General features: G+C 43.5%; 1 protein-coding gene across 5 annotated transcripts in view; it reads left to right on the plus strand.

Annotated features, from left to right (window-relative positions):
• The window catches only part of EML6 (EMAP like 6), a 397,023-nt gene that overhangs the window by 330,356 nt on the left and 39,009 nt on the right, over nucleotides 1-27,658 (plus strand). For 4 of the 5 annotated variants that reach the window (XM_030557759.1, XM_030557762.1, XM_030557760.1 and 1 more), the window contains 6 exons: nucleotides 5,724-5,812; nucleotides 6,988-7,164; nucleotides 7,288-7,489; nucleotides 8,081-8,207; nucleotides 21,275-21,283; nucleotides 21,706-21,784. In XM_030557759.1, the coding sequence (XP_030413619.1) occupies nucleotides 5,724-5,812; nucleotides 6,988-7,164; nucleotides 7,288-7,489; nucleotides 8,081-8,207; nucleotides 21,275-21,283; nucleotides 21,706-21,784 (683 nt within the window). The remainder of the gene's footprint in view (nucleotides 1-5,723; nucleotides 5,813-6,987; nucleotides 7,165-7,287; nucleotides 7,490-8,080; nucleotides 8,208-21,274; nucleotides 21,284-21,705; nucleotides 21,785-27,658) is intronic. The other variant, XM_030557761.1, reaches the window with a different exon arrangement.

Below are 27,658 nucleotides of genomic sequence, written 5' to 3' on the forward strand. Positions count from 1 at the left end.
CTTGCTAGCCCCAAGGAGCTAGAACTCAGTCTTTCATGAAGCACCCCTGCTCATCAAGGTACCTCCTCAGTGAATGGACCCAGAGTGTCTTTTTCCACCTTGTTATCTACTGAATCAGCCTTTTGTCTTTATTCACAGACAGGACAACCCCCCTGCTCTTATATTATTCCTTTTCACTTCCAAGTGGTTTTGATGTTTTTATAGTTTATCTTTGAGGTTTTTCCGTTGACTTTTATGGGTTGGTGCAAAGGTGGGCAATCAAACAATACATTACATAATTAGTTAGCCAGGGAGGGGTGGCAATTCCCTCCTGCTTGAATGGGCCATCACTGAGACATATGATTCCCTGGTGACTCACTTTTACCCCAAAACTGTAAGGGCATAATTTTCAATATAGTTTCATTATTCTTTAAATATTACCATGCACCCATCTCACAATGATTATGAGTATTGATAAGTTGCGAGCTTTCAACAGAGACCTCATATGTTACCCTTTATGGATAAATACAATGAAAGTGGTGTATTTGGTGTAGTGAGTTTCTCAGGTTTGAGACAGGAGTTGCTTGTAAAGAACAGTGAACCCTTTGCCAGTGGGCACCAGAGAGCCACATGTCACAACATGTATAGTGGATAATGCCTGTCTTAAGAATAGGGACACTGAAATCTCTTTAAGTATCTTTACAATTATTTGGAGATGATCTATCTGTTGAGATTTTGAAGGAACACATATGAAATAACACCACTAGCTCCTTTTTTGTTGTTGATTTTACTCCCCATTATTTCTACTACTGCTTAGAAGATGTAGGCTAGCATTCCTTTCCATTACATCTTTTGCCTTTTCCCTGAAGCTCCTGCTGATTTACCCTCTTCCCCTCTGTGTTTGTAATGGTCTTGAAAGCAACATGGCTTCCCAAAAGATGTTGTCTACTTCATCCACAAGTGATTTGGTCAACATAGTAGAAAAGAATAAAATAGATGCGCAGATACTACAGTGATGGGCAGCAATATAACTCCCCTCCGCCCCAGTAGATAGAATAATCCCTACATGGCAAAAAATAATGAGTGAAATTCTATGACCCGAGTTATGCAAGAGATCAAACTAGATGACCTCCTGTGGCCTTAAAATCTATAGCCTTGTACTGTGTTCTTCCTTGTTTGGGTCCTGCCATCATCAGTGACTCCTGCAGAACTGAACATGGCTCTTGGAATAATGGGCCACATCCTCAGATGATGTAAATCAACATGACTCTGCAGAAAAGGACCTGGGGATTACAGTGGACGAGAAGCTGGATGTGAGTCAGCAGTTTGCCCTTGTTGCCAAGAAGGCCAACTGCATATTGAGCTGTATTAGTAGGAGCATTGCCAGCAGATCGAGAGAAGTGATTATTCTCCTCTATTTGGTGCTGGTGAGGCCACATTTGGAATATTGTGTCCAGTTTTGGTTCTCCCACTACAGAAGAGATGTGGACAAATTGAAGAGAGTCCAGCGGAGGGCAATTAAAATGATTAGGGGTCTGGGGCACATGACTTACAAGGAGAGGCTCAGGGAACTGGGCGTATTTAGTCTGCAGAAGAGAAGAGTGAGGAGGGATCTGATAGCAACCTTCAACTACCCAAAAGGGGGTTCCAAAGAGGATGGAGCTTGACTGTTCTAAGTGGTGGCAGATGACAGAACAAGAAGCAATGGTCTCCAGCTGCAGTGAGGGAGGTCAAGACTGGATATTAGGAAACACTATTTCACTACAAGGGTGGTGAAGCACCCATTCCACCACCTCCCTAGGTAACCCATTTATTCTTTTGCATAGAGACTGTCTGGTTTGGCAGTGGGTTACGTAGGGAGGGTGGTGGAATCTCCATCCTTAGAGGTTTTTAAGGTCTGGCTTGACAAAGCCCTGGATGGGATGATTTAGTTGGTGTTGGTCCTGCTTTGAGCAGAGGATTGGACTATATGACCTCCTGAGGTCTCTTCTACCCCTAACTTTCTATGATTCTATGACTCCATTAGAGCTACACTGTTTACAGTGTCCGAGGATCTGATCCAGTGTTTCTTAGTTAATAACTGCTTCCCTTATCAAACCACACTATTTAGATACTGGAAAGCCTCTTTTATAACAAATTCCCAAGTAGATTTTTAAAAAATAACTTAGTTTTTGACCAAATTTTAAATTTGTGGGTGCTGCCTTCAATTTCTGGTTGAAACTTATACAGGAGGGTGTTGTTCCTGATGACATGTGGGCAGACTATCCAAGCAGCACACATGCAGCTGATAAATATATTCCCAGTCTCTGCCTAGGAGTAAGAAAATGTTTTGCTCCTGCTTGAAGGCTCTAGCACAGGAAATAGGAGAGGGTGGCAGATTTCTAGTGCTGCCAGAGGTCAGATATCTTATGTTGTTTTTCTTCCATCAGTGTGAAGGGATGAAGAAGCCTTTCAGACCGTGAGCATCCCAGCTCTTTATCAATCAAAGGATGCTCCAGAGTCATTTTATAGTGGCCTACAGGACCCCTGTAACTTTTCAGCAATAGATTTATTTTAGAAATCTGTCTTTCTTGCTGCTTCAGTTATATCATAAAACTCAAATTTAAGGCAGCCTGTTTATTTTTTTATGTTTCTCCCCTTCCTGCCCAATGGCTTACTAATGAACCAATCTCTGCAACCAGGGCCGGCTTTACGAAGTGCAGGGCCCAATTCAAACATTTTCAGCGGGGCCCTGGCAGGAATGACTACAAAAAAAAATGTAAAAAAAAAGCCTTTTATTGCTTCCATGTATTATTTACTTTCCATAACTATATAAATAATACAATTATATATTATGTACATTGCATCATATATGCTGCTGATTGCTTATTAATGACTGCCATTTCACATGTGTGGGTCCCTGCCACTCCCTGTGGGTGTGCACATGTGTGGGTCCCAGCTGCTCCCTGCCCCCCTCAGTGAAGCAGGTGTGCAGGGTTACTGCCCTGGGAACTGCAGGGCAGCAGTGGTCATGAGGCTGGTTGGAGGCAGGGCAGGGGCTGACTGGAGGTAGGGTCTAGCTGCAGGCAGGGCAAGGGGTGCAGGGCTGGCTGGAGACAGGGGGATGTGGGGTGGGCTGGCTTCAGGCAGGGCTGCAGGGGGATGCAGCGGGGTTGAGAGGGCTGGAGACAAAGGAGTGTGGAACTGGCTGGCTTCAGGCAGGGGGGTGCAGCAGGGATTGGCTGGAGACAGGGCAGGGGGTGCGGGGATGGGTGTGGGCAGGGTGGGCAGGTTGTGCAGGGCTGGTGCGGGCAGGGCTGTGTGGGGGGCTGGCTGGCTTTGAGCAGGGCCACAGAGGTGTGTGGCAGGGGTTGGCTGGAGACAGGGCAGGGGGTTTGGCAGGGGCTGGCTGTGAGCACCAGGTGCAGAGCTGGCTGCAGGCGGAGGGGCAGGGCTGGTGCGGGCAGGGCAGGGGGTGCAGCTCCTGCTATCCCAGGGCTCTGGGGGTTATTTAAAGGGCCTGGGGCTCCCCTGCTTCTACCTCCCTGGACCTTTTAAATAGCCGCGGGAGCCCTGGAGAATACATGGGGGCGGGGGGGTTCTGGTGGCTGGTTAAAGGACGGGGTGGCAGAGGCAGCTGGAGCCCCGGCCCTTTAAATAGCCCCCGGAGCCCCCGCTGTTCCAGGGCTTTGGGGGCTATTTAAAGGGCCCAGAGCTCCAGCCGGGAGAGCGGGGCCGCTTGCCGCGCTCCGGCCGCGGCTCCAGCCGGGAGAGCGGGGTTGCAGGGCAGCTTGCCGCGCTCCGGCCGGGGCTCCAGCCGGGAGAGCAGGACCGCTTGCCGCGCTCCAGCCGGGGCTCCAGCCGGGAGAGGGGGGTTGCGGGGCGGCTTGCCCCGCTCCGGCCGGGACTCCAGCCGGGAGAGCGGGGTTGCGGAGCAGCTTGCCGCGCTCCGGCCGGGGCTCCAGCTGGGAGAGCGGGGTTGCGGGACAGCTTGCAGCGCTCTGGCGAGGCTCCAGCCGGGAAAGCAGGGTTGCGGGGCAACTTGCCGCGCTCCAGTCGGGGCTCCAGTCGGGGCCGTGGGGCAGCTTGCTGTGCTCTGGCCAGGGCTCCAGCAGGGACCACGGGACGGCTTGCCCCGCTCCGTCCGAGGCTCCCTCCGGGAGAGCGGGGCTGCGGGGCTTGCCGCGCTCCCGCCGGGGCTCCAACTGGGAGAGCCGGGCTGTGGGGCAGCTGCGATCCCGCCGGTGCTTTGGTCAGGGGAGCGGGGCCATGGAAGACCCCGGAGCAGACCACAGCCGGGATAAGTAAAAAAAATTTAAAAGGCGCTTAAGGCCCGGGGCCGATTCCGGGGAATCGTCTGAATCGGCCTAAAGCCGGCCCTGCCTGCAACAACCCGGTTGCCAACTCTGTCTGCATGTCTATTCAAGGGACACCATCATAGGACCTAACTACATCAGCCACACCATCAGGGGCTCATTCACCTTCACATCTACCAATGTGATATATGCCATCATGTGGCAGCAATACCCCTCTGCTATGTACAGTGGCCAAACCAGACAGTCTCTATGCAAAAGAATAAATGGACACAAATCAGACATCAAGAATTGTAACATTCAAAAACCAGTAGGAGAACACTTCTGTCTCCCTGGACACTCAATAACAGATTTAAAAGTGGCAATTCTTCAACAAAAAAACTTCAAAAACAGACTTCAGCAAGAGACTGCAGAACTGGAATTAATTTGCAAACTGGACACCATGAAATTAGGCCTGAATAAAAACTGGGAGTGGACAAAAAGTAATTTTCCCTCTGCTGATACTCACACCTTCTTGTCAACTGTTGGAAATGGGCAATGTCCACCTTCATTGTATTGGCCTCGTTAGCACTACAAAAGTAGTTTTCTCTCTGTTGATATTCACTCCTTCTTGTCAACTGTTGGGAATAGGCCACTTCCGCCTTAATTGAATTGGCCTTGTTAGCACTGACCCCCTACTTGGTAAGGCAACTCCCATCTTTTCATGAACTGTAATATATATACTGCTTATGGTATTTTTCACTCCATGCACCTGATGAAGTGGGTTTTAACCCATGAAAACTTATGCCCAAATACATTTGTTAGTCTCTAAGGTGCCACAAGGACTCCTCATTGTTTTTGCTGACTAACACAGTTTGCAGACTAACACAGTTACCACTCTGAAATAATGTACATTCAGTTTCACATAAGCCTGCCTAATTGTTAGCATACAATCTGGATCCCATTTGTAATGTTTGTATTCAAGGATTGTTTGTTATATGTTTGTATAAGGCAGGGCTTGAATAGCGAGAGAGAGATTTATAACTTTTTTTAAATCACTGTACAGCCGTCTTGTAAAATAATCATATATATGATTATATGAAGTCTCACATTTGGGACTTGATCCACCAAAGTGCTAAGCACCTCTGAGGCTAGTCAGCACCAGGCATAACTTGGCCCGTACTCTACAGTTTGTGAGTAGTATCTAAATAACCATTTTTAGAAACTGAATTTATATTAATAAATGATAATGCATACGTATTTGTGACAAAATGATAAGCATGACCTACAGAGCATTAATATAAACTGTATTTATATTAATGCTCTGTAGGTCATGCTTATCGTTTTGTCACAAATACCTATGCAGGATATGCATTCAAATTTTTCATAACACCTCATCACTCAATAAAAAGGGCACTTCATAATATTCCAATCATGTATGAAATAAATAATAAACTTATATTTCACATACAGGAAAGTTATTGCAAGTAAATTCTGGTGCCAAAGAACAACTGTTTTTTGAAGCACCAAGAGGAAAAAGACATATTATAAGAGCTGCTGAGGTATGGATCATACTAATTACATTTTCTGATTACTTCACTCAGTACTAACTTGAAGGTTTTATATTGTGAATGTTGTTATATGATACTGCTGAAAATTAGTGTATTACTTATTTAAATGGTATGTCTTCTTCATATTCCTTCCCCTATGCTACCGCACTTTTAAGTTTACAAAGTGTTTCACAGACATTAGTGAATTTTCACAACAGCCTTGTGAAGTAGGCCTTTGTAAGTATTATAACATACAGATGTTACATATACAAAAGTTAATCGTTATAATGGATATAATTAGAACTGCTTAATCTCTCAGTATCATACCTTTTATAGCTGCTATGTTACTCTAAGCACTTAACAAACATTAGTATTTCAGAATTAGAACCATTTCAGATAAGTGCTTTAATTCAGATCTGATCAAATATTGTAAATATTGTGGGTGAGATTTTCAAAAGGACTTGGCATTGAACTAACTTTTCTCTCCCATTGAAATAAGTTGAAAAGTAGATTAAAAAGTGCAGATTTACTAAAATTCTGACAATAAATCTCAGAATGAAATTACATGAGTGCAACAACACCAAATTTTCCATTACCTGCAATATCTGCAGGTACATCCATTTGTTCTTTTAGAAGAAGGATTTATGTGCAAATATATATTTCTGCATTCCAGACAAGTAATTCCACATAATCTCGTTGCATGAATGTATTTTGTATTTAATCTGTGTGCAGGCAATTTAAGTGCAATTTAGGAAGCTACTTTTAAAAGCATGTGGTCTCATTTTTAAGGGATGCTGAACACCTGCAACTCTCAATAACTTTAATGAGCGCTGCCAATATTCATCACCTCCGAAAATCTCTAAACAGTTTAAATCCAAATGATAATGACCAGTGATCTCTCCCTGGAGAATAAAAAATGTATAGCAAAAAAGTAAAATTCCAGGAACTCTACCTTGTAGTATAGCAATTTTAATAAAGGACATAAATGATATTTAGCTTTAATCATCAGGAAATAAAACACACTGTAAGGTAACAAAAACAAAAAATCATTTTGGCTAAGCCCATATGCAACTTGATCTGTCAAAACTTATTTGTTAGTATCATAGTTCAAGAGAAAAATGTAACAACTCAAGCAGTGTATTGGACATTTGTCAAGATTACTTTGTTTTGGGAATTTTTGTTTCCAGATAGAGAAGATTGAATGGGATACCTGGACATGTGTTCTTGGTCCTACTTGTGAAGGAATCTGGCCCATGCATAGTGATGTCACTGTTGTAAATGCAGCTACTCTTACAAAAGATGGTTCACTGTTAGCTACAGGAGATGACTTTGGTTTTGTGAAGCTTTTTTCATATCCTGTGAAGGTAATAAATAGTATTTACTCATCAGATTAGAAATCACGTTGGAAAGGGAAGTGGGGAAAATTTCTGTAGGAAAATGTGAAAAATTAATAGTTTAAGTGATAACGTGTATTCTTTATATTGCAGGGGCAACATGCAAAGTTCAAGAAGTATGTGGGTCATAGTGCTCATGTAACCAATGTTCGATGGTTACATAATGATTCTGTGCTACTGACTGTAGGTGGTGCTGATACTGCTTTGATGATCTGGACTAGAGAGTTTGTGGGCATCCAAGAGAGTAAACTGGTTGACAGTGAGGAGTCAGATACAGATGCGGAAGAGGATGGAGGTAAAAGAAGAATATGCAAAATACATATTAAATTTAGTCCTAATCTCACAAAGACTCACATATGTTCTTAACTTTAAGCATGTGAGGAATACCATTGAGTTCAATGGCACTCCTCATGTGCTTAAAGTTAAGTAAGTGCTTAAAGTTAACTATGTGTAAGTCTTTGTAGGATCAGGACCTAAGGGTATGTCTATACTACCCGCCGGATCGGCGGGTAGTGATCGATCTATCAGGGATCGATTTATCGTGTCTACAGTAGACATGATAAATAAATCCCCAATTGCTCTACCGTCGACTCCTGTACTCAACCGTGGTGAGAGGCAGAAGCAGAGTCGACAGGGGAGTGGCGGCAGTCGACCCCATGCCATGAAGACGCGATATAAGTCGACCTAAGAAACGTCAACTTCAGCTATGCTCTTCTCATAGCTGAAGTTGGATCTTAGGTCGACACGCCCTTCCCCCCCTCCCTCCATAGTGTAGACCGAGCCTTAGACTGCTTCTGTTGTTGCAGATCTTTCTATTTCTTATTTCTCCAATACAAAATTGAAAACAAACTACATGGGTGTCATTTTATTTTTCACATTATTAAAGGTTATGACAGTGATGTTGCAAGAGAAAAGGCTATTGATTATACAACAAAGATCTATGCAGTAAGCATCCGAGAAATGGAAGGCACAAAGCCACACCAGCAGCTGAAGGAGGTTTCAGTTGAGGAAAGGTATGGCATGCAAAGGCATTCATTTCCATATATTTAATAAATTCTTCTGACTTTCCTTTTATTGAACTAAAAAAAGTCTGTTATAAATATTGACCAGACAGCATTTTAAAATTCTTATGTCCCAGTGCATCGTGGGTTAAATTGGGGATATGTTTGTGTGCCTTAGGCAGTGGAGAAGAGTTATTTGTTAACCACAGTGGTGTCAGTCTTTTTTTTTTTTCCAAATTCATTTGTACAGTCTTACGTATTCTTACTTTTAGATATGAAGTAAAACAGTAAACTTTAAGGCACCCCCAAGTAGGAAGTAATACCTGCTAGTCTTTGTGAACTTACATATTCAAAATTACAGGGTGAAATCTAATCAAATCTCAAATTAAATGAGTTGACTTGATTCATCTTGATCTCTAGAGGATGTTTGTCCTTATCATTAAACCATAGAATTCAGCAGTCTGCCTTCAAGAGTGGTTTAGGATGTGAATAAAAAGGGCATTACTGGTCAGATCTGAACTATACTGTGCTCCTTGGTGAAGATGCTCATGTTTAAAAAATATTTATTCTTTAAAAATATTCCCACTCATCTGTGCATTTAGTTGCAGTACCAGCCTTATATCCTATAAATTCCTTGTGAGCATTTTTGAATTCCCCTATTCCCCTGGCTGCTGTGTGCTCTCTTAATTAGCGTGTGTTTGTTTTAAAAGATGGAACTGGTAGCATCACCTATAGTTTAGGTTGCCTGACCATTTCCATAATAAGACAGTAAGAAGGAGGAAGTAGTCCTATAGGAATGCAGAGCGGTGAAAAATTGGGAGGAAGATAAGGAGAGAGGGGTGTTCCAGAAGCCAGAGGATGAGCAGTAGCAAAAGGGATGTGGGAAAGGAATCATGGTGAAGCAGAGGGAAACAGAGACAGGCCAGGGACAGAAGAGTTTGTTCTGTAACCACTACAGCATGCTTCCCTACAGAACCAGGTATTGAATCTCGGAGTCCTGACTTTTTATATTATTCTGCTTTGAGCAAATCACTGGCATTACTCTGCTGTGAAAGCACTGGCAAAGTATGTGGCTAATCCACATGGAGGATAACACTCTAGTATTGCTACCAGTTACTATGTTAGCTAAAGTGGTAAAAGTCTGTGCTGTGGATCTAAAGGTGTAAACCCTACTGATGACTCAGAAGAGGAAACCATGTAGTGACCTGGCTGGAAGATCATCATGAAGAGGAGGCTGCAGTTCTTGGAGTGAGAGGGGCTGTGGAGTGAGATAGGATGTGTGAAGACATCATCAAATAGGGGTGTGATGCTTGGCAGAGCTAATCCCCAGGACAGCCAAGGGGAGGCACCACTAGCAATGAGAACTTCCCAGGACAGTCTCTCACATAGAGATTTACCCAAAGTCCTTCCACGCAAACCATCTCAGGCTGCCTTCTCCAGCACTGTCCTGATGGTGCCTCTTCCCCAGTGGCTGGTAGGGGAACTCTGGCCTGCCCAGTATTCCGGGTCCCAGTCCAAGGACACTGAACCCAGCAGTTCTGGGCTTTACTCTCTCAGCCCTTGCTAACTTTTGAGTGCTTGACTTTGCAACCTTCATCATCTTTTTTTTTTTATGTAATTCTCTAATTAAGAAAAAAACTCTAAAAAAACAGAAATTCCACCCCAGCCAGAGCCCTCACACCCTCCTGTACTCCAACCCTCTCCCCCACACACTCTGAACCTCTAATTTCTGGCCCCATGCTGGAGCCCACATCCCCAGCCAGAGCACTCACTCTCTCCTTTACCCCAACCCCCTGCCCCAGCCCAGTGAAACTGAGTGAGGATGGTGGAGAGCAAGCGATGAAGGGAAGTGAGGGCCTTGGAGAAGGGACAGGGCAGGGATAGGGCCTCAGGGAAGTGTCACAATTTATTTTTATTTTGTAATTAGTACCACCTACCAATAAAAAACTGGGGGGCATAGTTTTGTTATTTACTGTAGTTCTTGCAAGTAAATAGAAAAAAGAGTAGGTTAATAACTACTTGGTAATTATCAGGTGACTCCATATTTAAAGGAGCCCAAATATTCTATACATTATGTGGCATTTGCAGTGCAATGCAGTGTGTGCTATGTGGGACTTCAAATTGGACATCAAACCTGGAAATAAAACTCGGATACACTGGAAATTAAAATGGATTAGTGATATGTATTTTTGTGATTTACTAGTTAGAGCACAGGACTCAGTCAGAACTCTGGATTCTGTTCTCAGCTTAATTTTCTTGCATGTAGTTCAGCTGCTTTTATTGTTGTTTTTAAGGATGTGATGAGTTATATGGTGGACCTATTTAGTATACTTGTCAAAACCTAGTCCCAGATTTGGACGTTAGCGTCCAAAATATGGGGGTTAGCATGAAAACCTCCAAGCTTAGTTACCAGCTTGGACCTGGTAAAGCTGCCACCACCCAAAACATTAGAGTGTTTTGGGGCACTCTGGTGCCCACAAAAACCTTCCCTGGGGACCCCAAGACCCAAATCCCTTGAGTCTCACAACAAAGGGAAATAAACCTTTTCCCTTCCCCCCCTCCAGGTGTTCCTGGAGAGATACACAGAAGCAAACTCCGTGAGTCTAAACAGAGGGACTCCACCCTCCCCGTTCCCAGTCCTGGAAAACAGAATTACTTCCCTCTTCACCCAGAGGGAATGCAAAGTCAGGCTAGTAAATCTAACACACACGGACTTCCCCCTGACTTCTTCCTCCCACCAATTCCCTGGTGAGTACAGACTCAATTCCCTGGAATTCCCCACTAAAGAAAAACTCCAACAGGTCTTAAAAAGAAAGCTTTATATAAAAAGAAAGAAAAATACATTAAAATGGTCTCTCTGTATTAAGGTGACACATTTGCTTAAAAGAATATTGAATAAACAGCCTTATTCAAAAAGAATACAATTCAAAGCACTCCAGCAACTATACCTATGTAAATACAAAAGAAAATATAGAAATCACTATCTGATCTTTGTACTCACAACTTGGAAACAGAAGATTAGAAAGCAGGAAATAGAAATCACTCCTCATAGCCGAGAGAGCATACAGGCAGACAGAAGACCCAAGAACAAAGGACTCACACACAAACTTCCCTCCACCCAGAGTTGAAAAAAATCCTGTTTCCTGTTTGGTCCTCTGGTCAGGTGCTTCAGATACTTCTTTCCAGGTGAAAGAGACGTTAACCCTTAGCTATCTGTTTATGACAATACTACTTTAAAAAAAATTAGATTCTTATATTAGTCTCTGATTTTGGAAAGCCTCTAAACCTGTTTTTAAATCCACCTCTATTCAGGAAAGCACTTAAGCATTTGCTTGAGTTCTGTTGAAATCAATGAGACTTAAGCACATATTTAAACAAATGCTTATGTGCCCTTCCTGATTAGAGATGTTTTCCTGAGTCAAGACCTCTTGCTGCACAGAATGAACACAATAATTCACTGCAAAATACACAGCCCAAATTTTCATCCCAGCATGCTTAAAATTGGACACCTATATCTACATGTAAGCACTTAAAATCCCCTGCATTTCCCATTGATTATAATGGGAGCTCTGGATGCCCAGTATCTCAGAAACCTGGCCATTTATTTAAGTGCCTAAATGAAAATATAGGTACCTAATCCAAAGAACCTGAATTTCAAAATTTTGGCCCATATATTTTGGGACCCACAATTTTTGGAACAAAGACATGAAGTCCCAGAGTTCATGTGTTTTTAAAAATTTACATTTGGGCATCATTCCCCCCTCCCCCCCCCCCCCCGCTTTCACTATATGTACATCTTCGCCACTTTCTTTCTTAGTAACAAAATCCTTGTACTTCATTTTATCTTTCTGTAAAATGTGTATAATGATACCTACTGCACATCAACATTTTGAGGTTCATTTAGAAATGTTAAGTTTTAATTGTGGGAGAATAGACCTAAGCCAGTAGTATGCATGGAATACCACACTGGATCCAGAAAACACAATGCCAAAATACACTGGGCCACATTCCCTCATATGTTCTGGCTGCTTATGCTGCTTGGGTGATACAAAATAGCTGTATATTCAGTTTAACTGACTAAAAGTCTGGTTTACACCTGTTTTGCATTGTTGACACATCAAAAGCAGCCATGGCATACCCATGAATCTGACCCACCGTATTTACAAGACTACTAAAGCTTCATCATTACATTAATGATTGGTGGCATAGGAGATACATGTTTCCTTATTATATTGGCCCAGATTTCCCCCCACATTTGGATTGCTTTGTGCTATTCATCCATACAAAACAACATTACAACTGCTGCAGTTAGCTGTGGGAGAATCAGATCAGAGCAGAGGGATTCTCTGGTGAAGCAGAGCCAGTAGACCTGTTCCTGCACCGCTCCCCCTGCCTGTGGCTGTGATAGGGAACACGGCCTAGGGAAGGGAGGTGCTTTGTTCCAGTAGTCCCCAACTGTTATAATAATTTCTTGGCAATCAGTATAAATTTGAACACCACTCAAGCTGCTGTAAACTATTGCAGAGGACAATCCACCCCACAGCCAGCCTGAGATTGAGACAGTGCAATCTTACCTTACAAAATCCCCCACCTGTTGTGCTCTGTGTGTTCTTCAGCTATTGTTTCTGTCTAATAATCACAACTAGCATATTACATTTTAACAGCTACCTGAAATTTTTCAAAAATCCCTTATCATGCAAATTAAGAGCTGCATTTTTCCATGTGTTTCACAGAAGATTCAGAGGCTGATGTTCATATTTTTATATATGAAAGATGGTTTGGGTTACTTTAATCACATATTATATACATGGAGTTTGCAGATCTGTATTTACTACCTTATTGCGAATCACACACATTTCATATGTAGCTTACTGGATAAAAATATGTGTTAAACATATGCAAATCATATTTAATACATATTTAGTTCATCTGAGTTATATGTACAAGTGACAAATAAATATGACCCATACATTTTATGATAAAAAGTTTCTTCAGTCTGAATTAAGTAGTTTGGTTTTATATAAGCCCATCAAACAATACAATTGCAATAAAAATAATTATGAATTCTCCCAAAATACTAATCACTACTCATCACTATGTTCATATATGCAACTTAGGAATGTATTAACCGAGCTCAAGGACATAGTTCACAATTTACAAGATCAATGGCCAAATATGTCAAGGTATTTGAAGCATTCATAGACACTTGCTTCTCTGAGGCCAGTGGTACAGGATCTGCTGATGGCATTAGAGCTCACCACTATACAAAGTGTGTTGAAGTTGAGACACAGGGATGCAAGCCTCAGTTCCATTACATTTTATGCTCCCATGATATTAAGGGCTGACAGTATTGTTGGAACTGAGACTAGATTTCAGTACATCAGTGCAAAACTTTTCAGTACAAATTAAGTGAACACATCAGGCTGTTCATTATTTCTTGCTGTGTTCTTCAGTCAAAGATCTGATACATCTGTTGCTACCCCATCTTCAATTGCCTCAGCAGCGTCATGGACCATCTTATGTCAGGAATAAAAGGCAGAGTCAAGTATAAAGTGGAGTTCCATTAGTGCAGAGCAGGCAAAGCTTCACTTGACATGGATTTGGTATTGATGGCCAGAGTAGTGCATTAAGTCATCAAAAATTCTAGAGCCTTTATACATTAAGATTAAATTGATGAATTGTCTGTTGATGGCCGAAAGGGGGGTTTTGAGGTCTGTCTTTGGGACCGATCTGGCTGATACATGCAACACTGATGTAGAACTTCCAGATCTGCTAGGCTGACTTTATATTAGATGTCTGGGAAACATCAGAGGAGGTCCAGAGAGGCTAGATGGGAGCTAACAACTTGCAAAGACGTTTGGAAGCAAGTCTCATAGCTATGCCAGTCATACTCTTTTCCCGAGTTCAAGATTCAACATTTATGCCAGTCTGTGAGGGACATGTCCAACCATACTCTGCATGCTTCCTAAAGATGCTGGGCTGCAAGAATACAAAGAGTTGGAGATAGAACAAACTATACAAAATAAAAAACCTACAAGTTTTCTCTTGCCAATGGCTAGGAAGGCCTCAATTCTTTGACATAGCAGGAGCTTCCAGGCTTGGCATCCCCGGCATTGATTAATGAGGATAGCACTGAGCGCTGATGGAGCCAGTCACAAAAATTCTTTACATCTACTACAAATGAAGATTCTGAAGCTCCATAGTTTAGAAAAGATTACTCTTTGAGAAAGCTGACAAGACATTGAGCTGAACCAGTTCAGCAGGCTAACAACAAAATGTTTGATCACAATGGAGGCCTGGTTTCAACCTACCGCTTGCCAATGAAAACTGAAAGTGTTGAAAAGGTGACTTTCTCCATGTCTGAGGAAGGAGGGTAGACTTTGTGGCTTTGGTTTACTCCTGTGCATTCAGCGTTTGGAAAAGCAAAAGGGAAGAAGGGCTGAGATTTCAGCGGTGAAATGATGATCCAGTTTGATGGACCATGAGCTTAACCATTTTTTAATAGGTCCTCAAATAAAATGTGAAGTGACCACCTCCTCATTCTCCATCACACAGTTTTTCTTCCTTTCCTCAGATAGTCTTTCCACAAACTCTTGCATCAGTCTTCACTTCCTTTCTACCCTCTAAGCCATGCACCTGTATGCATGTTATTACCCAAGCATAAACAGTCTTCACCCACACCCATGCATACCAGATATATGCCAACATCCACACAACTAGTCACACACCAGGACGTGCACTAACACTAGTGGTAGACAGGCAAGAGTACCTTCCATGGTATCGTCAGAGGAGCAGAAGGTTTCCAGCCTTCGAGTGCCTCTCCTCAGCTCCCCGGCCCCCAAGACAGAAAAGTTCCTCCCTCCCCATCCCCACAGACAAGAGGAAAGGAGCCAGGTGGATGTTTCTGTCTCCGAAGGGAGCCATCAGATCCCACCTCTCTTTTCAGGCAGGGTTGTGGGGAAGCAGGATTATTCCACTGTTTCCTTCCCTATGTAGAAGGCGAGGGGCCCAACTGTTCTTGTCTCTCCATGGGAAAGAGGCTATAAGAAGAGGGTTGATTATGATAGCTGAATTGCCACTAGCAGAGTGAGCAGGGACTTTGAACTCCATCCTGCTGTTGCAATGTGCCCTGCTTTCACCACACATCCAAGCTCTATGTAGAGACAGCACAGGTAAAGCCAGTGGAGTACAGATTAAAGTCCTGTACTGCATTGGACTTCCAACTCAGGGGCAGACTGACAGGACACTCCACAATGTCAAGCCTCTAAGCAGCAGGATTTTTATCCTTGTACAGGGGAAGACAACAACTTTGTAAGCCCATCTGGACAAGTCTAACCTAACCTAAGTCAATGCCTTCAGAAAGGAGTTAAACCCCCTTGTAGCATATGCCTTTTCATTTATTGCTTTAGTTGCTTAATAAAAAATAATCATTGTGTAAGTACCTGTGAGGATTATAGAAATCATATAGTATATCTGCCTTACAAAATGTGAGATTAGTCATGGCCAGGGTTGGGAGCTGCTGAGGTTTAGCAGAGTCCAGTGGCAATGTACTGGTCAGGGAGTCTGAGTGAAGCCTCTTCAGCAGTTGCAGTTTTAGCATGTAACAGTGGGTATATATCTACATTGCAATTAAACACCCATAATTGGCCTGTGTCAGTTGACTTGGCTTATGGGGCTCAGGCTGCAGGGCTGTAAAATTGCAGTATAAATGTTTGGGCTCAGGCTAGAGCCTGGGCTCTGGGACCCTCCCCCTAGCAGAGGTGGAGCTCCAGGGAGGTGAGGCTGGGGGTGCAATTTTAAAATGTCTTTGCAGATGTATTAGTTTGTGCATTCAATTAAGATAATTAATTCATTGTTGTTTCTCTCTCCTCTCCCCCACCTTGTTTTTCTTCTCCCCCCTCCCTCCATTATCTGTCTTCCTCTCACCCCTTATTTCTCTTTTCTTTTCTTGCTCCTCTGATTGGCATTCTGCTCCCTGCTCTGCCTGTGTAATTTAGGAACAGGGTGTCAATCAGAGTTGCTTCAGGAATAGTCTCACTGTGTGGGAGCCCAAAGAGCAGTGCTCCCACACCACGGGACAGCTTGGTCAGTGGCAAGACTGTCCCAGACAATCCAGGACAATTGTAAGCCGTTATATATTGCTTAGGAAAATACATAGGAATTATGTCTTATATGAGAAACAGTTTAATGATTGAATTGGGATCATTTTAACTGACCAAAGCTAGAATTTAAATGACAAGAAGTACAATGAGCCTATTGCCTAACATTATGTTTCATGCCACTAATATGGGAGGCATAATAATTTTTTCATTTTGTATTCTGCTAAAACTAATTCATATCCTGTGTTTGCAGCATTCATTTGTTTGACTTGCATGTCTACATGAACTAACAATTTAATAACTATGGTGATGGAAATCCTTCAATGCAGCTTGAATATGTGGAAACCCAAAAGCAGCATTAGCATGTCTAGTCCTGTTTTGTATCACACTAGTTTGTTCCATTTACTATAAATTATCTGTCATAGGCTATTTTTCAGATTATCTACTGTGTATCATTTGTAATCCTACACTGTAGTAGGGTGCAAAAAGAGGATTTTCCTATCTTCAAATATTGGTTATTCTTTTGTTGATGATTTATTTCTTATAACACAGGGGCTCAGTTTTCAAACAAGCCTCCAAAATTGCATACACATTTTTGCACTATAAATTGAATAGTTAGATGCATAGTTACACAATTTGCTCATGCAAATATAGATTTTACGTGTATAATTTTGTGGGTGCAATTTCAGAAGCTAGCTTGGAAATGAATTCCTATTTGTATATATACATTTGTGGAGATGATTCAGAATGTATTGGAGAAAAATATATTTGGGATGTAGGAAATAACACAATGAGTCTTTTAACAGAAGAGTGGTCATTGGGGTGGAGTGAAGTCTTCTGGGATCCCACTTTTTTACCTTCTCTACAGCTCGATGTCAAAATGACCTATTCAAGCTGTAATTGACAGGACACTGCTTCCACTGTGGTTCTCCCCCAGAACCTGAACATATTGTGACTGCTGTACTCTCAGCTCCTGGTAGCGTAATGAACTTGGGATCAATCCCATATCCTCTACAAGGCAGCCATTGTGCTGTTGCCAGATCAGAGGGCTGGCCCCAGACTGTTTTTTTGTTTGTGTGAAGCTTTGTGTGCTTGAAAATGATGTCATTCCAGTACAGTGCATCTATCCACACAGAGTGCCATCAACATTTCTCCATTCTAACTTGAAAATTGCTTTCTGCTCCAGCATTGTTCAGGAACTGTCAACTGCTTTGAGGTTTTTTTATCATGTGGACTGGAGTCCACTAGGGACCATAGGGAAATCTTCAAAGGCATGTTATTTATGACCTGGCTTGAATCCAATCATCCAGAGGTGAGAGACTAATGTATTCACCCACTATACCACCTCCTTCATTCCAAAAGTTCTCCATATATTATTGAGTCAATATTTTTATTTATCAAATGTCCCCAGCGGATATCCCCCAACACACCAAATACAAATCCAGCCCCAGCACCTGAGAGAAGCATGTAAAAAGAGATATATTTTCAGGGTATGCTAAATGTCAGCAAACTTGGATTCTGTCAGACTACTAAGGTAAATAAATACCAGAGTTGAGGAATTTCCACTAAGATCAAGTAACCATTTAAATTTGGGGACTGTTAGCTTGAGTGCCTCAGCTGATCATAACTACTCTGGTAGTATGTGGGGAGAAAGTGATCTCTCACATAGCCAATAAACAAGTTATACAAAGCTTTTTAGCTCAGAGTTAACAACTTAAATTTTTCCTGGAAGTCAGTGAAGCAAGAAACTCATGCAATATGCTGTCTGCAGCTAGCATCACCAAACAATATCTTCCAAGTTGCCCTACTTGTATTATATAGGAAGGAATCATAGATAGGTGCAGGAGACCTATACCAAGATCCTGCAGTAGCCAAACAGCTAAATAGCTTTGCAGGATATTTACAACAATCAGCTAATTGAAAAATAAAGGTCTCTAGTTCCTGTTCAGAACTGACTATAGTTCCTATTGATCTGCTTTTCTGCTTGTTCATGTTTGGGGACTGAATTAGAATGACGTGAATGCAACGAATAGCTTCCTTTCTTAAAATATATGAAAATGGCTATGACCACCATGCATTCTGCAATATCTTACTTTTGTTTTAAAGAGTGCATCAGCATACATGTAAAATCATGCAGGATACTGTAAAAATGTTAGTGACTTTGTTGTGCTGATATGATGTTTTTAAATGATGTTTTCTTCTAACCTTGATTAAATTTTGCTTTGATCCATTATATTCCAAAGCAGGCTATTTCCAGTGTCAAATAACATTATTTTTACTCCCCTGTCCATGAAATGTTAAGAAAAAGTAATGACAAGAGAGATTGCATATTGATTGCATAGATTTCATATTACTTGAATATTATGATGTTATTATAATACACTCCCATACATACATGAGGATGGGAGAACCTGAAGAAGTTTTAGGTTTCACAAAGTCTTTACAACTTTTTTGAAAAGTTCTCGATGTTTTGTAACATATTATAGAATGATGAGAAAAACATGTGCATTCCTTCTCAGCACACAATAGAAATTACTTTTTAAGGTCTCGCTTACATCTTTTATGATATGAACAACATTTTATTAAATCTCAGATTATAACTTCATTGCCCAAACAGATTTCCCAGGTTTGGATCCCCTTATTCTCTCTCATGCCTTTCTCTTCTTGGGAGTATGCTCTCGCTCAGGCTTACTTGTTTTCTTTTTCTGTTATTAGAACATGCACTCTCCAGCTAGCCACTTTGCCCACTTTTATGTCCCACTTGGCACCCAGGTCCTCCTCTCTGCTCATCTCCTTGCTTTTGGGTTCACTCTCAATCTCAGTTGCCAGGACTTTTTCCTTGGCCTCTCTCAGGTGACAGCAGCTTTATTTGTCTTTTTCATGTAAGATCCTCTCTGATGGCCCAATCCTGTTTCCAATGACTTCACTAGGAATAGGATTCTCATTATTATTATCATTTTTATTATGCTTATACTAATCAGAGTCAGATTGTACTATGTGCTGTACATGCACAGACCAAGAGACAATCCCTGCCCCAGAGAGTTTATCCTAATTCTTTCTGACCTGCCCTTTCTACTTCTTTAGTCTCCTTCCTAAATAGCTCTGTCTGTTTTTTTCTGCAGTCAGGCTTCTTTTTCTCTCCCTTCAGCAACTTGTACCCTTTCCTCTCTCTTCCAAATCTTCCACTCCCAACTTTTCACCTAGCCACTTAATTTGTATACCTTCCTAATGCTGCAACCTCTGCTCATCCATGTTTTATCCTCCTCTTTCTGCTGCTACATCTAAATATTTCACTACCGACTTACTGGTTAGCTGAAGGGAGGAAGAGAACTGTCACTCATATCTTTTTCCACTCCCACCTAACCATCCATAGAAACAGCAGGGTTAATTCTGTTCTGACTCACACAGGTATAAATCTGGATTAGTTCCATGGAAGATGAATTACAGCTGTGTAAAACTGGTGTAAAAACAGAATCAGGCCCATTATTACTAACAGAAATGAAGTCTGTAGTGATTCAGAGTGCCTGCAAATATTAAAGCCCATAACATTTGAGTGTCTAAATTTTTCTAGAATTCATTCCTCCTATCTCTTAATGTGCACACATTTTCTTTAAATTACTGGAAAGAAACCGTTAATACTTGTATTATGTTTTAACTTGCTTTCCTTTGGAGGCAGGGAATTGTCAAGTAAGTATTAACACACAGGAAAAGCACAGGTTTCTATGAATGTGCAGTACAGAATGCATAGGTCACAAAGGGTAAATGTGCTTAATTTATTACAATACAAATTTCTCACCCTCAGCACTGCCATCTTAAGTTTCAAACAAATTAGCGATGACCATAGACTTTTAAAAGTGAAAATGAACTTGATGCTGCTTTTCTTTTACATTTCTTTTATGGATCACAAAGTGAAAATAAAGCACAGAATGCATATGTGTATATATATACATGTGTATGTATATATAAATACACACAATATTTGTGTGTTTAAGTACTGTGTATAGATATAGATATATATATAGATGTATGTGTTTATATTTTCAAAATAAATTTTGTGTTGGCCACTTAATTATTTACTGATTGTGCCATAGTGACAGTATCCTCTTACTTTCATCACAAATCCTGGCTTGCTTTTGTCATAAACTTTAACAGACATTCTTAGGTGAAGAAACATAAAATCAATTCATTTTAAAATTACACTAAAACAGAAAAAAGAGCAGGAAACATGCAAGAAAACAATTGACGCTTTTCTGAATTGCTTGTTTAAAGACCTCATGCTAGTTCTGGGTTCAAATTGGCCTTTGCAAAATGTTCTAGCTTAGCTTAATGTTTTATATGGAATGAAATTTTATCATCATTTGCTTCCCATCTAGTGTCTGGTGGTGATTATACCATGGTTTGGTCCAGTTATCATTGATGATTACATAATGTGTTTTGACTGAACAATTTCAGAGAAAATAAAGGAACCTTGTTTCCCTGAGAGCAAAAAAATAGAAACTGTCTCAGTACACAAGTTGACCTACCACGAGTCAACAGGAATTAGGCTAAATTATGAGATGAACTAGAATACAAACAAACATCCATTGTGTGAAACTCTTAGCACTCATGAGACTGTTATGTTTCTGACAGCTACAGTTTCTATAAGGCACTCTGAAATAACTAAAATACACAAAAGTATACTCTCAGGTCAGTATAAAGTGTGTGGGAAGCATTAATATAGCTTCCTTTTTTCTCCCTGTCCTGTAGGAGCTTTAGTGCAGAGTTTGCCCGGTGATGCCAGGGTATGACCTTTCTGAATTTGTAGACTGGTGCACTCTTTAATTTCTGTTTTAGTTCTTGCTGGCATGCTTGAATAGCATGGTTTGTGCCACACAGGAATGAGTTATCAACTCTGAAAATGCTTGTGCATGTTTAAAATGACCAAAATATTTGTGTAAACTATACTAAGTTTCTTACTTGGTTTTATTTGCCGCTTACAAGGGGATCAAGGTAACTCTTTCCTCTTTTATTGTCACAAGATCACCTGTTGATTTATTTTGTTAATGTATATTTTGAGCTTTTATTTGCCTGGTTGAGTTGTGGGGGGTTTGTTTGTTTACTTTCGATTTGTTTACTTTCGATTTTGTTTTGCTCTTCTAGAGTCCAACTTTCTGTGCTATATAATGTTGCAATAAATACACCAGCTCTATGCTTTGTGAAATGTCGCCCTTGAAATACCCCAAAGATTATATCACCACAGAAAAAGTAGCTCAGATTAAATAAAAAGGAATAAGTTATCATTTACTGTTTGCATCTGAAGTGATTTTTTTGCCAAGTAAGGATTAATTATACAAGGATTACAATGCAAGTACAGCAGGCATTTCAGATGTATTAATTATATTTGTTTTTTGTTTTCCCTGTGTTTGTTTCAGGCCACCAGTTAGCAGAGCTGCTCCTCAGCCTGAGAAACTGCAAAAGAATGATATCAACAAAAACAAGAAAGTGGTTGAGGTCAGGCTTAGCACTTTTTTTCTTCTTCTTCTTCTTCTTCTTCTTCTTCTTCTTTTTTTTTTTTTTTTTTTTTTTTTGTAGTTTTAATGCTTATTGGGTGAATTTCACCCATACTTTGAGTGCAGACTAAAGTCATATATAGGCCTGGTTGTGACTCTCTGTACATCCCTAATTTACACAGACATTTGCTATATTAAACATGTAAATAACTAGTTACACATTGGTTATTTGCACATGCAGTTATCATGACGGCATACGAAATCAAAATGGTGCCCCCAAATTATACTTTTTTTTGCGTATTATAGAGTGCACATTTTTCTGAAAATGTAGTCCCTAATTTTAAAAATATATGTTCACTATACGCACTGAGCAAGCCAAATGCTATAGCTATCTATGGATACCATTTGCAGCAGTTACCTGGTCTGTCAATATCACATTGGTTTTAAAAATAATCTGTACTATGCCCATCAGTGATCCACACACTAGTTGCCTTCAGTGCCTCGGGAAGGTACATATTAAAGAGAAGTGCATGATCTGCAAAAACTTCAGACCTTTCACTCTCAAAGACAGGGACATCAGATTAAAAGCCCTATTAATGGAGGCTGCCCTGTGCTCCGCGTCAGAACCATGCCACTCCAACTCAGCACTGAGCACCTCGGTATTGGTGTGGAGTGCTCCCCAGAACTGGGATCTTCCTGGCACTGCTCCCCCTCTTCCATGTCTAAGAGGAAGCATAAGAAGTCGCAGTCTAACTGAGGTTGTTCCTCGGCACCATGTACAACTACCCGGGAAACTGGAATCCCCACATGAATTGAGACCCCTGCCGGGCTACTCATCTTCCCTGGAGCCACTTTGGGCAGTGGCTATTCCACCCAGGACACCGAGCCCAAATCAGGATTCACCACTGACTCCCACGAGTGGTCGGGGCCTGCAACATTTCTTGGTGGCTTCAACACCGGAGGCGTTCCGAGCGGCAAAAGACTTGATGTCTCTCCTGGTGCCACTCATGCCTCGGGATCTGTGCCCATCTTCAGCGGACCCCTCAAATGCGGGTTCCCTCTACAGGGAAGCCCACGATGAGACCCTCCCATCTGGGCCTCCAACATGGCACCAATCTCCTTCGTGGCACTGATCTCCTTCACAGCACCGATCCCTAGCCCATTGCTCCCCATCACCACGTCGTCACTCTCCAGCCGGCCGATCTCTGCCTGCCTGGCACCCATCCCTGGCACCACAAAGTGCATCTCTGGCACCAAGATGCCAGTTGTTGTCTCCAAGGCATCTCTCCCCATCATGACGTCTGTCTCCAATCAGCCAGGTACCAGCTAGCATCTGGCAGCTTCAACCCCACCCTGGTATCCCAGGGAGAAGTCTGGGTGCGAGTGTGAGCCCTCCTGACCCCTGAGGCATCGTCGGCACTGATCCCATGGGCCGGAACTGTGACAGGCCCACCGTGGGGCCCCTGGCAGTCCACCCAATAGTCACCCCAATGGCAATATTGGGCCCCCTGGGGGTTTCCGCCCATGATGGGTTCATATTCAAACCCCTCTGTGGTTTCTAAGGGCCAGAGCTTAGCTTCAGCATTACAGGCACCAGTGCTACAGGCAATGTACAGGCATCGGACTCAGAGCTATCCCTTGGCACCAAGATTCTGGCGGCCCCTACACAATTGGCACCTGTGGCAGAGGAGGAACCAGCCACACCATCTATAGCTGCCTCCTCCTCCTCTTCCCTGGATGAGGCAGTGACCGGGCCTGCCAACCCTTTGGCACCTGACGACTTCCGTGCCCGTCAAGAGCTGCTCAAAAGAGCGGCCTCCAACTTGGGACTGCAAATCAACGTTCTCAAGGAACTGGCTGAGAACCTATTTGACATCTTGGCTACAGTAGTTCTTTCTAAGGTGCACGACAGAGGTGCTAAAACTAGTAAAAGCATTGTGGCAAACGCTGTCTTCTCTGCGCCCCACTTCAAAGAGGGCAGAGAAAAAGTACTATGTCCTGGCCCAGGAGTTTGAGTACAAGTATTCCCATCCTCCCACGGGTCACGGTGGTCTCAACAGCCCATGAAAGAGATAAACGCTAACAAACTAGATCTTTTTGGAAGTTTATTCGACAGCCAGTTTCCAGTTATGTATCGCTAAGGCTAAGATTTTGTCATGGATATTTTTAGAAAAAGTCATGGATAGATCATGGGCAATAAACAAAAATTCCTGGAAGCGTATGACCTGAACCTGACTTTCGCTAAATATGTTCCTGAAAAAATGGGGAGGCGGGTTCAGCACCCATTGCTGCCTGGAGTCCCGGGTCCTCCACCACTGCGGTGAGTGGGAGCTCTGGGGTCCCCCCCATGCAATGGCTGATCAGCTCTGGGTGGGGCCCACTGCCCACGGCAACAGGTTGCTCAGCGGGTTCCCGGCCATGTGTGGCAAGCGGGAGCTCCAGGGTCTCCCACCACCCTTGGGGACTGGCCTGCTGCAGGGTACCCTCACCCCCTATGGTGACTAGGGGTTTCAGGGGGTTCGCCTGCTGGAGCTGGACAGCTGCAGGATTCTCCTACAGCATCTGGGAGCTGCTGGGTCCCCCCACCATGGGTGGGCAACTGTAGGGGGTCCCCCAAATACCTGCCACAGGTAGGCAGCTGCATGGGATCCCTCTGCCTCCCACTACAGCTGGGCAGCTGCAGGGTCCACCCGCCATGGCTGGGCAGCTGCGTGGGGATCCCCCCCAACCCACCATGGCTGGGAGGTGTAATGTCCCCCCATAAGAGTAAGGGCTGGGAGCTGCAGGGGAGCCGGCTAGGAGCTCCAGCCCCAAGGCAGAAAATGTCATGGAGGTCTGTCGAAGTCATGGATTCTGTAACTTCCATGACCTCCGTGACATAATTGTAGTCTTACGTATTGCCAACCAGCAAGCTCTACTGGGGCGATACAATAATAACACTTGGAGCTAGATGGTCACGTTTTCACAAACTCCCTGCCTGAAGAGGCAAGACAGGAGTTCTCGGCCATCTTGGAGGAGGTTAAGGCGGTGGCCAAGGCCTCTCTTCAGGCGGCACTGGATGCAGCTGACGGTGCCTCACAATCTATGTCTTCAGCTGTGACCATAAGGCATAATCCATGGCTGAAGTCTTCTGGGCTTTCAAACAAGGACCAGCTCTCTTTTCGCAGCAAATGGACACTAGGCTGCACAGGCTAAAGAACTTGAAGGCCAGCCTCCACTTCCTCCAGTTGTATAAAGCTTAGGCCACTAGGAGACAGTTCCAGCCACCTCCACTGCCACCCAGATATCCGGGTTCACTTCACCAGCCCTCCTATAGAAAGAGGGGTAGAGGCTATATGAGGCAGCAATTGGCCCTGTCTTCCTCAGCCTCCCAACTGGGCCCTGCTCACCACCAAGGTGGCTCGGGGCAGTCATTTTAAAGATGTACCCAGCTGAGGGTGTTGCACCAGACTTGCACCTGGATCCAGCCCCTCCTCTATTCCTGAATCAGCTTTTCCCATTCCTTACTGCTTGGTCCAGAATCACCTTGGACCATTGGGTGCTCAACACCATAAAATCTGGTTACATCCTACAGTTTTCCTCCATCCCTCCCTCTGGCCCCCCTTCCCTGTCCCTCTTCAGAGACCGTTCTCACAAGTAACTCCTCACCCAGGAGGTGGAGACCCTCTTGCAGATAGGGGCCATGGAGGACATCCCTCAGAACATGTTCACAGTATTTCCTAATCCCGAAGGCTAAAGGGGGCCTCAGACCCTTTCTAGACCTGCGCTACCTCAGCAAATATCTCAAAAAGTTGACATTTTGCATGGTCTCTCTGACTTCCATCATCCCCTCTCTGGATCCAGGAGACTTGTTCGCCGCCCTCGATTTGAAGGATGCATATTTCCACATTTCTATTTTCCACTGGCACAGGAGATTCCTCTGTTTTGTGGTGGGCCAGAGTCATTACCAGTTTACGGCACTGACCTTCAGTCTGGCCTCCGCTCCAAGGGTCTTCATGAAATGTATGGTGGTAGAGGCTGCCTACCTGAGGTGGAAAGGCATACAGATTTATCTGTACCTAGATGACTGGCCAATCAGAGGCAGATCGTGGGTCCAGGTCCAACATAGCCTTGTGTTGGTGCAAGCCATTTGTCAGGATCTCAGCCTGCTTATAAATGAGCAAAAATCAACTCTTATCCCTGTTCAGTGGATACAGTTTATCGGGGCAGTGCTAGATTCTACCTATGCCAAGGCCTCCCTACCAGAGTCACAGTTCAAGGCTACGACAGACTTCATCACCCATATGAGAGCTCATCCGCTCATAACTGCCCAGGTGTGCTTCAAACTACAGAGCCACATGGCAGCATGTACTTATGTGCTCCGACATGCTCACCTACACCTCAGACCACTGCAGGCATGGTTGGCCTCAGTGTATGCCCCTGCCAGACAGAATCTGGACCTAATGGTCACAGTTCCACCACACATTCTGTCATCCCTGGTGTGGTGGACGGACCTGCACGTGATATTGGAGGGAGTCCCCTTCATAACCCACTCCCCATCAGTGACACTGGTTTCTGACGCTTCAGACTTAGGGTGGAGAACTGATGTCAGCACTCAAGGTCTCTGGTTGCAGGAGGAACACTCCCTACACATAAATATCAGGGAACTCTGAGTGATTTGCCTGGCTTGCCAGGCGTTCCTTCTCTATCTGAGAGGCTGGGTAGTCCAAGTTCTAATAGACAATACCATTGCTATGTTTTATATCAACAAGCAGGGTGGAGCCTGCTCCTCAGCCCTGTGTCAGGCTGTGGGACTTCTCCATCCAACATACCATTCATCTTGTAGCACCGCACTTCGCAGGGGCCAGGAATGCAGTAGCAGATCTCCTCAGCAGGTTCTTCTCATCTCACCATGAGAGGTCACTCCATCCAGAGGTGGTCAATTTGATCTTCCACAGGTGGGGGACTCCCCAGGTGGACCTGTTTGTCTCCAGGAAGAACAGAAAATGCTATCGATTCTGTTTGATCTGAGGGCTCAACAGCAGTTCCCTATCTGATGTCTTTTTGTTCCCATGGTCAGGGGCCTTCCTCCTGATTCCACTGATGCCCAGGACCTTCTTAAAGATCAAGTGGGACAGAGCAAAGATTATCCTGATAACTCCTATGTGGCCACACCCAACCCTGGTTTGGCATGCTGTTTCAGCTCTCAACAGCAGCGCTGCTAGAGCTCCCGCTCTGGCTGGACTTACTGTCCCAGAATCATGGTCATATGCTGCACCCAAACCTAGCATCCCTGCATCTGACAATATGGCTGCTGCATGGCTGAATGAGAAGGAACAAGCATGCTCAACTCAAGTCCAGCAAGTCCTGATGGGTAGCAGAAAGCCCTCCACAAGGGCAACGTACCCAGCCAAATGGAAATGCTTTTCATGTTGGGCCTCAGATCAGAATCTGTCTCCTGACCTGACCTCACTACAGTCCATCCTAGACTACCTGCTGCACCTCAAGCACCAAGACCTAGTGCTCTCATCTATCAAAGTCCACTTGGCAGCCATATTGGCCTTCCACCCTCTGGTTCAGAGCAAATCTGTTTTCTACCATGCTATGAGAACTAGATTTCTCAGAGGCTTGGAGCACCTTTATCCTCAAGTTCGTGACCCTATCCCGGCTTGGGACCTGAACCTGGTACCGTCAAGGCTCACAGGGCCTCCCTTTGAGCCATTAGCCTCGTGCTCACTGCTGCTCCTCTCATGGAAGGTCTCCTTCTATATTGTAATCACTTTGGCCTGAAGAATGTCCATAATTAGAGCGCTCATGTGGGAACCACCCTATACTGTGTTCTACAAGAATAAGGTCCAGCTTCAGCCCCACCCAGCCTTCTTACTGAATGTGGTAT

This window comes from Gopherus evgoodei, chromosome 3 (assembly GCF_007399415.2).
Source record: "Gopherus evgoodei ecotype Sinaloan lineage chromosome 3, rGopEvg1_v1.p, whole genome shotgun sequence".
Classification (NCBI taxonomy): Eukaryota; Metazoa; Chordata; order Testudines; family Testudinidae; genus Gopherus; species Gopherus evgoodei.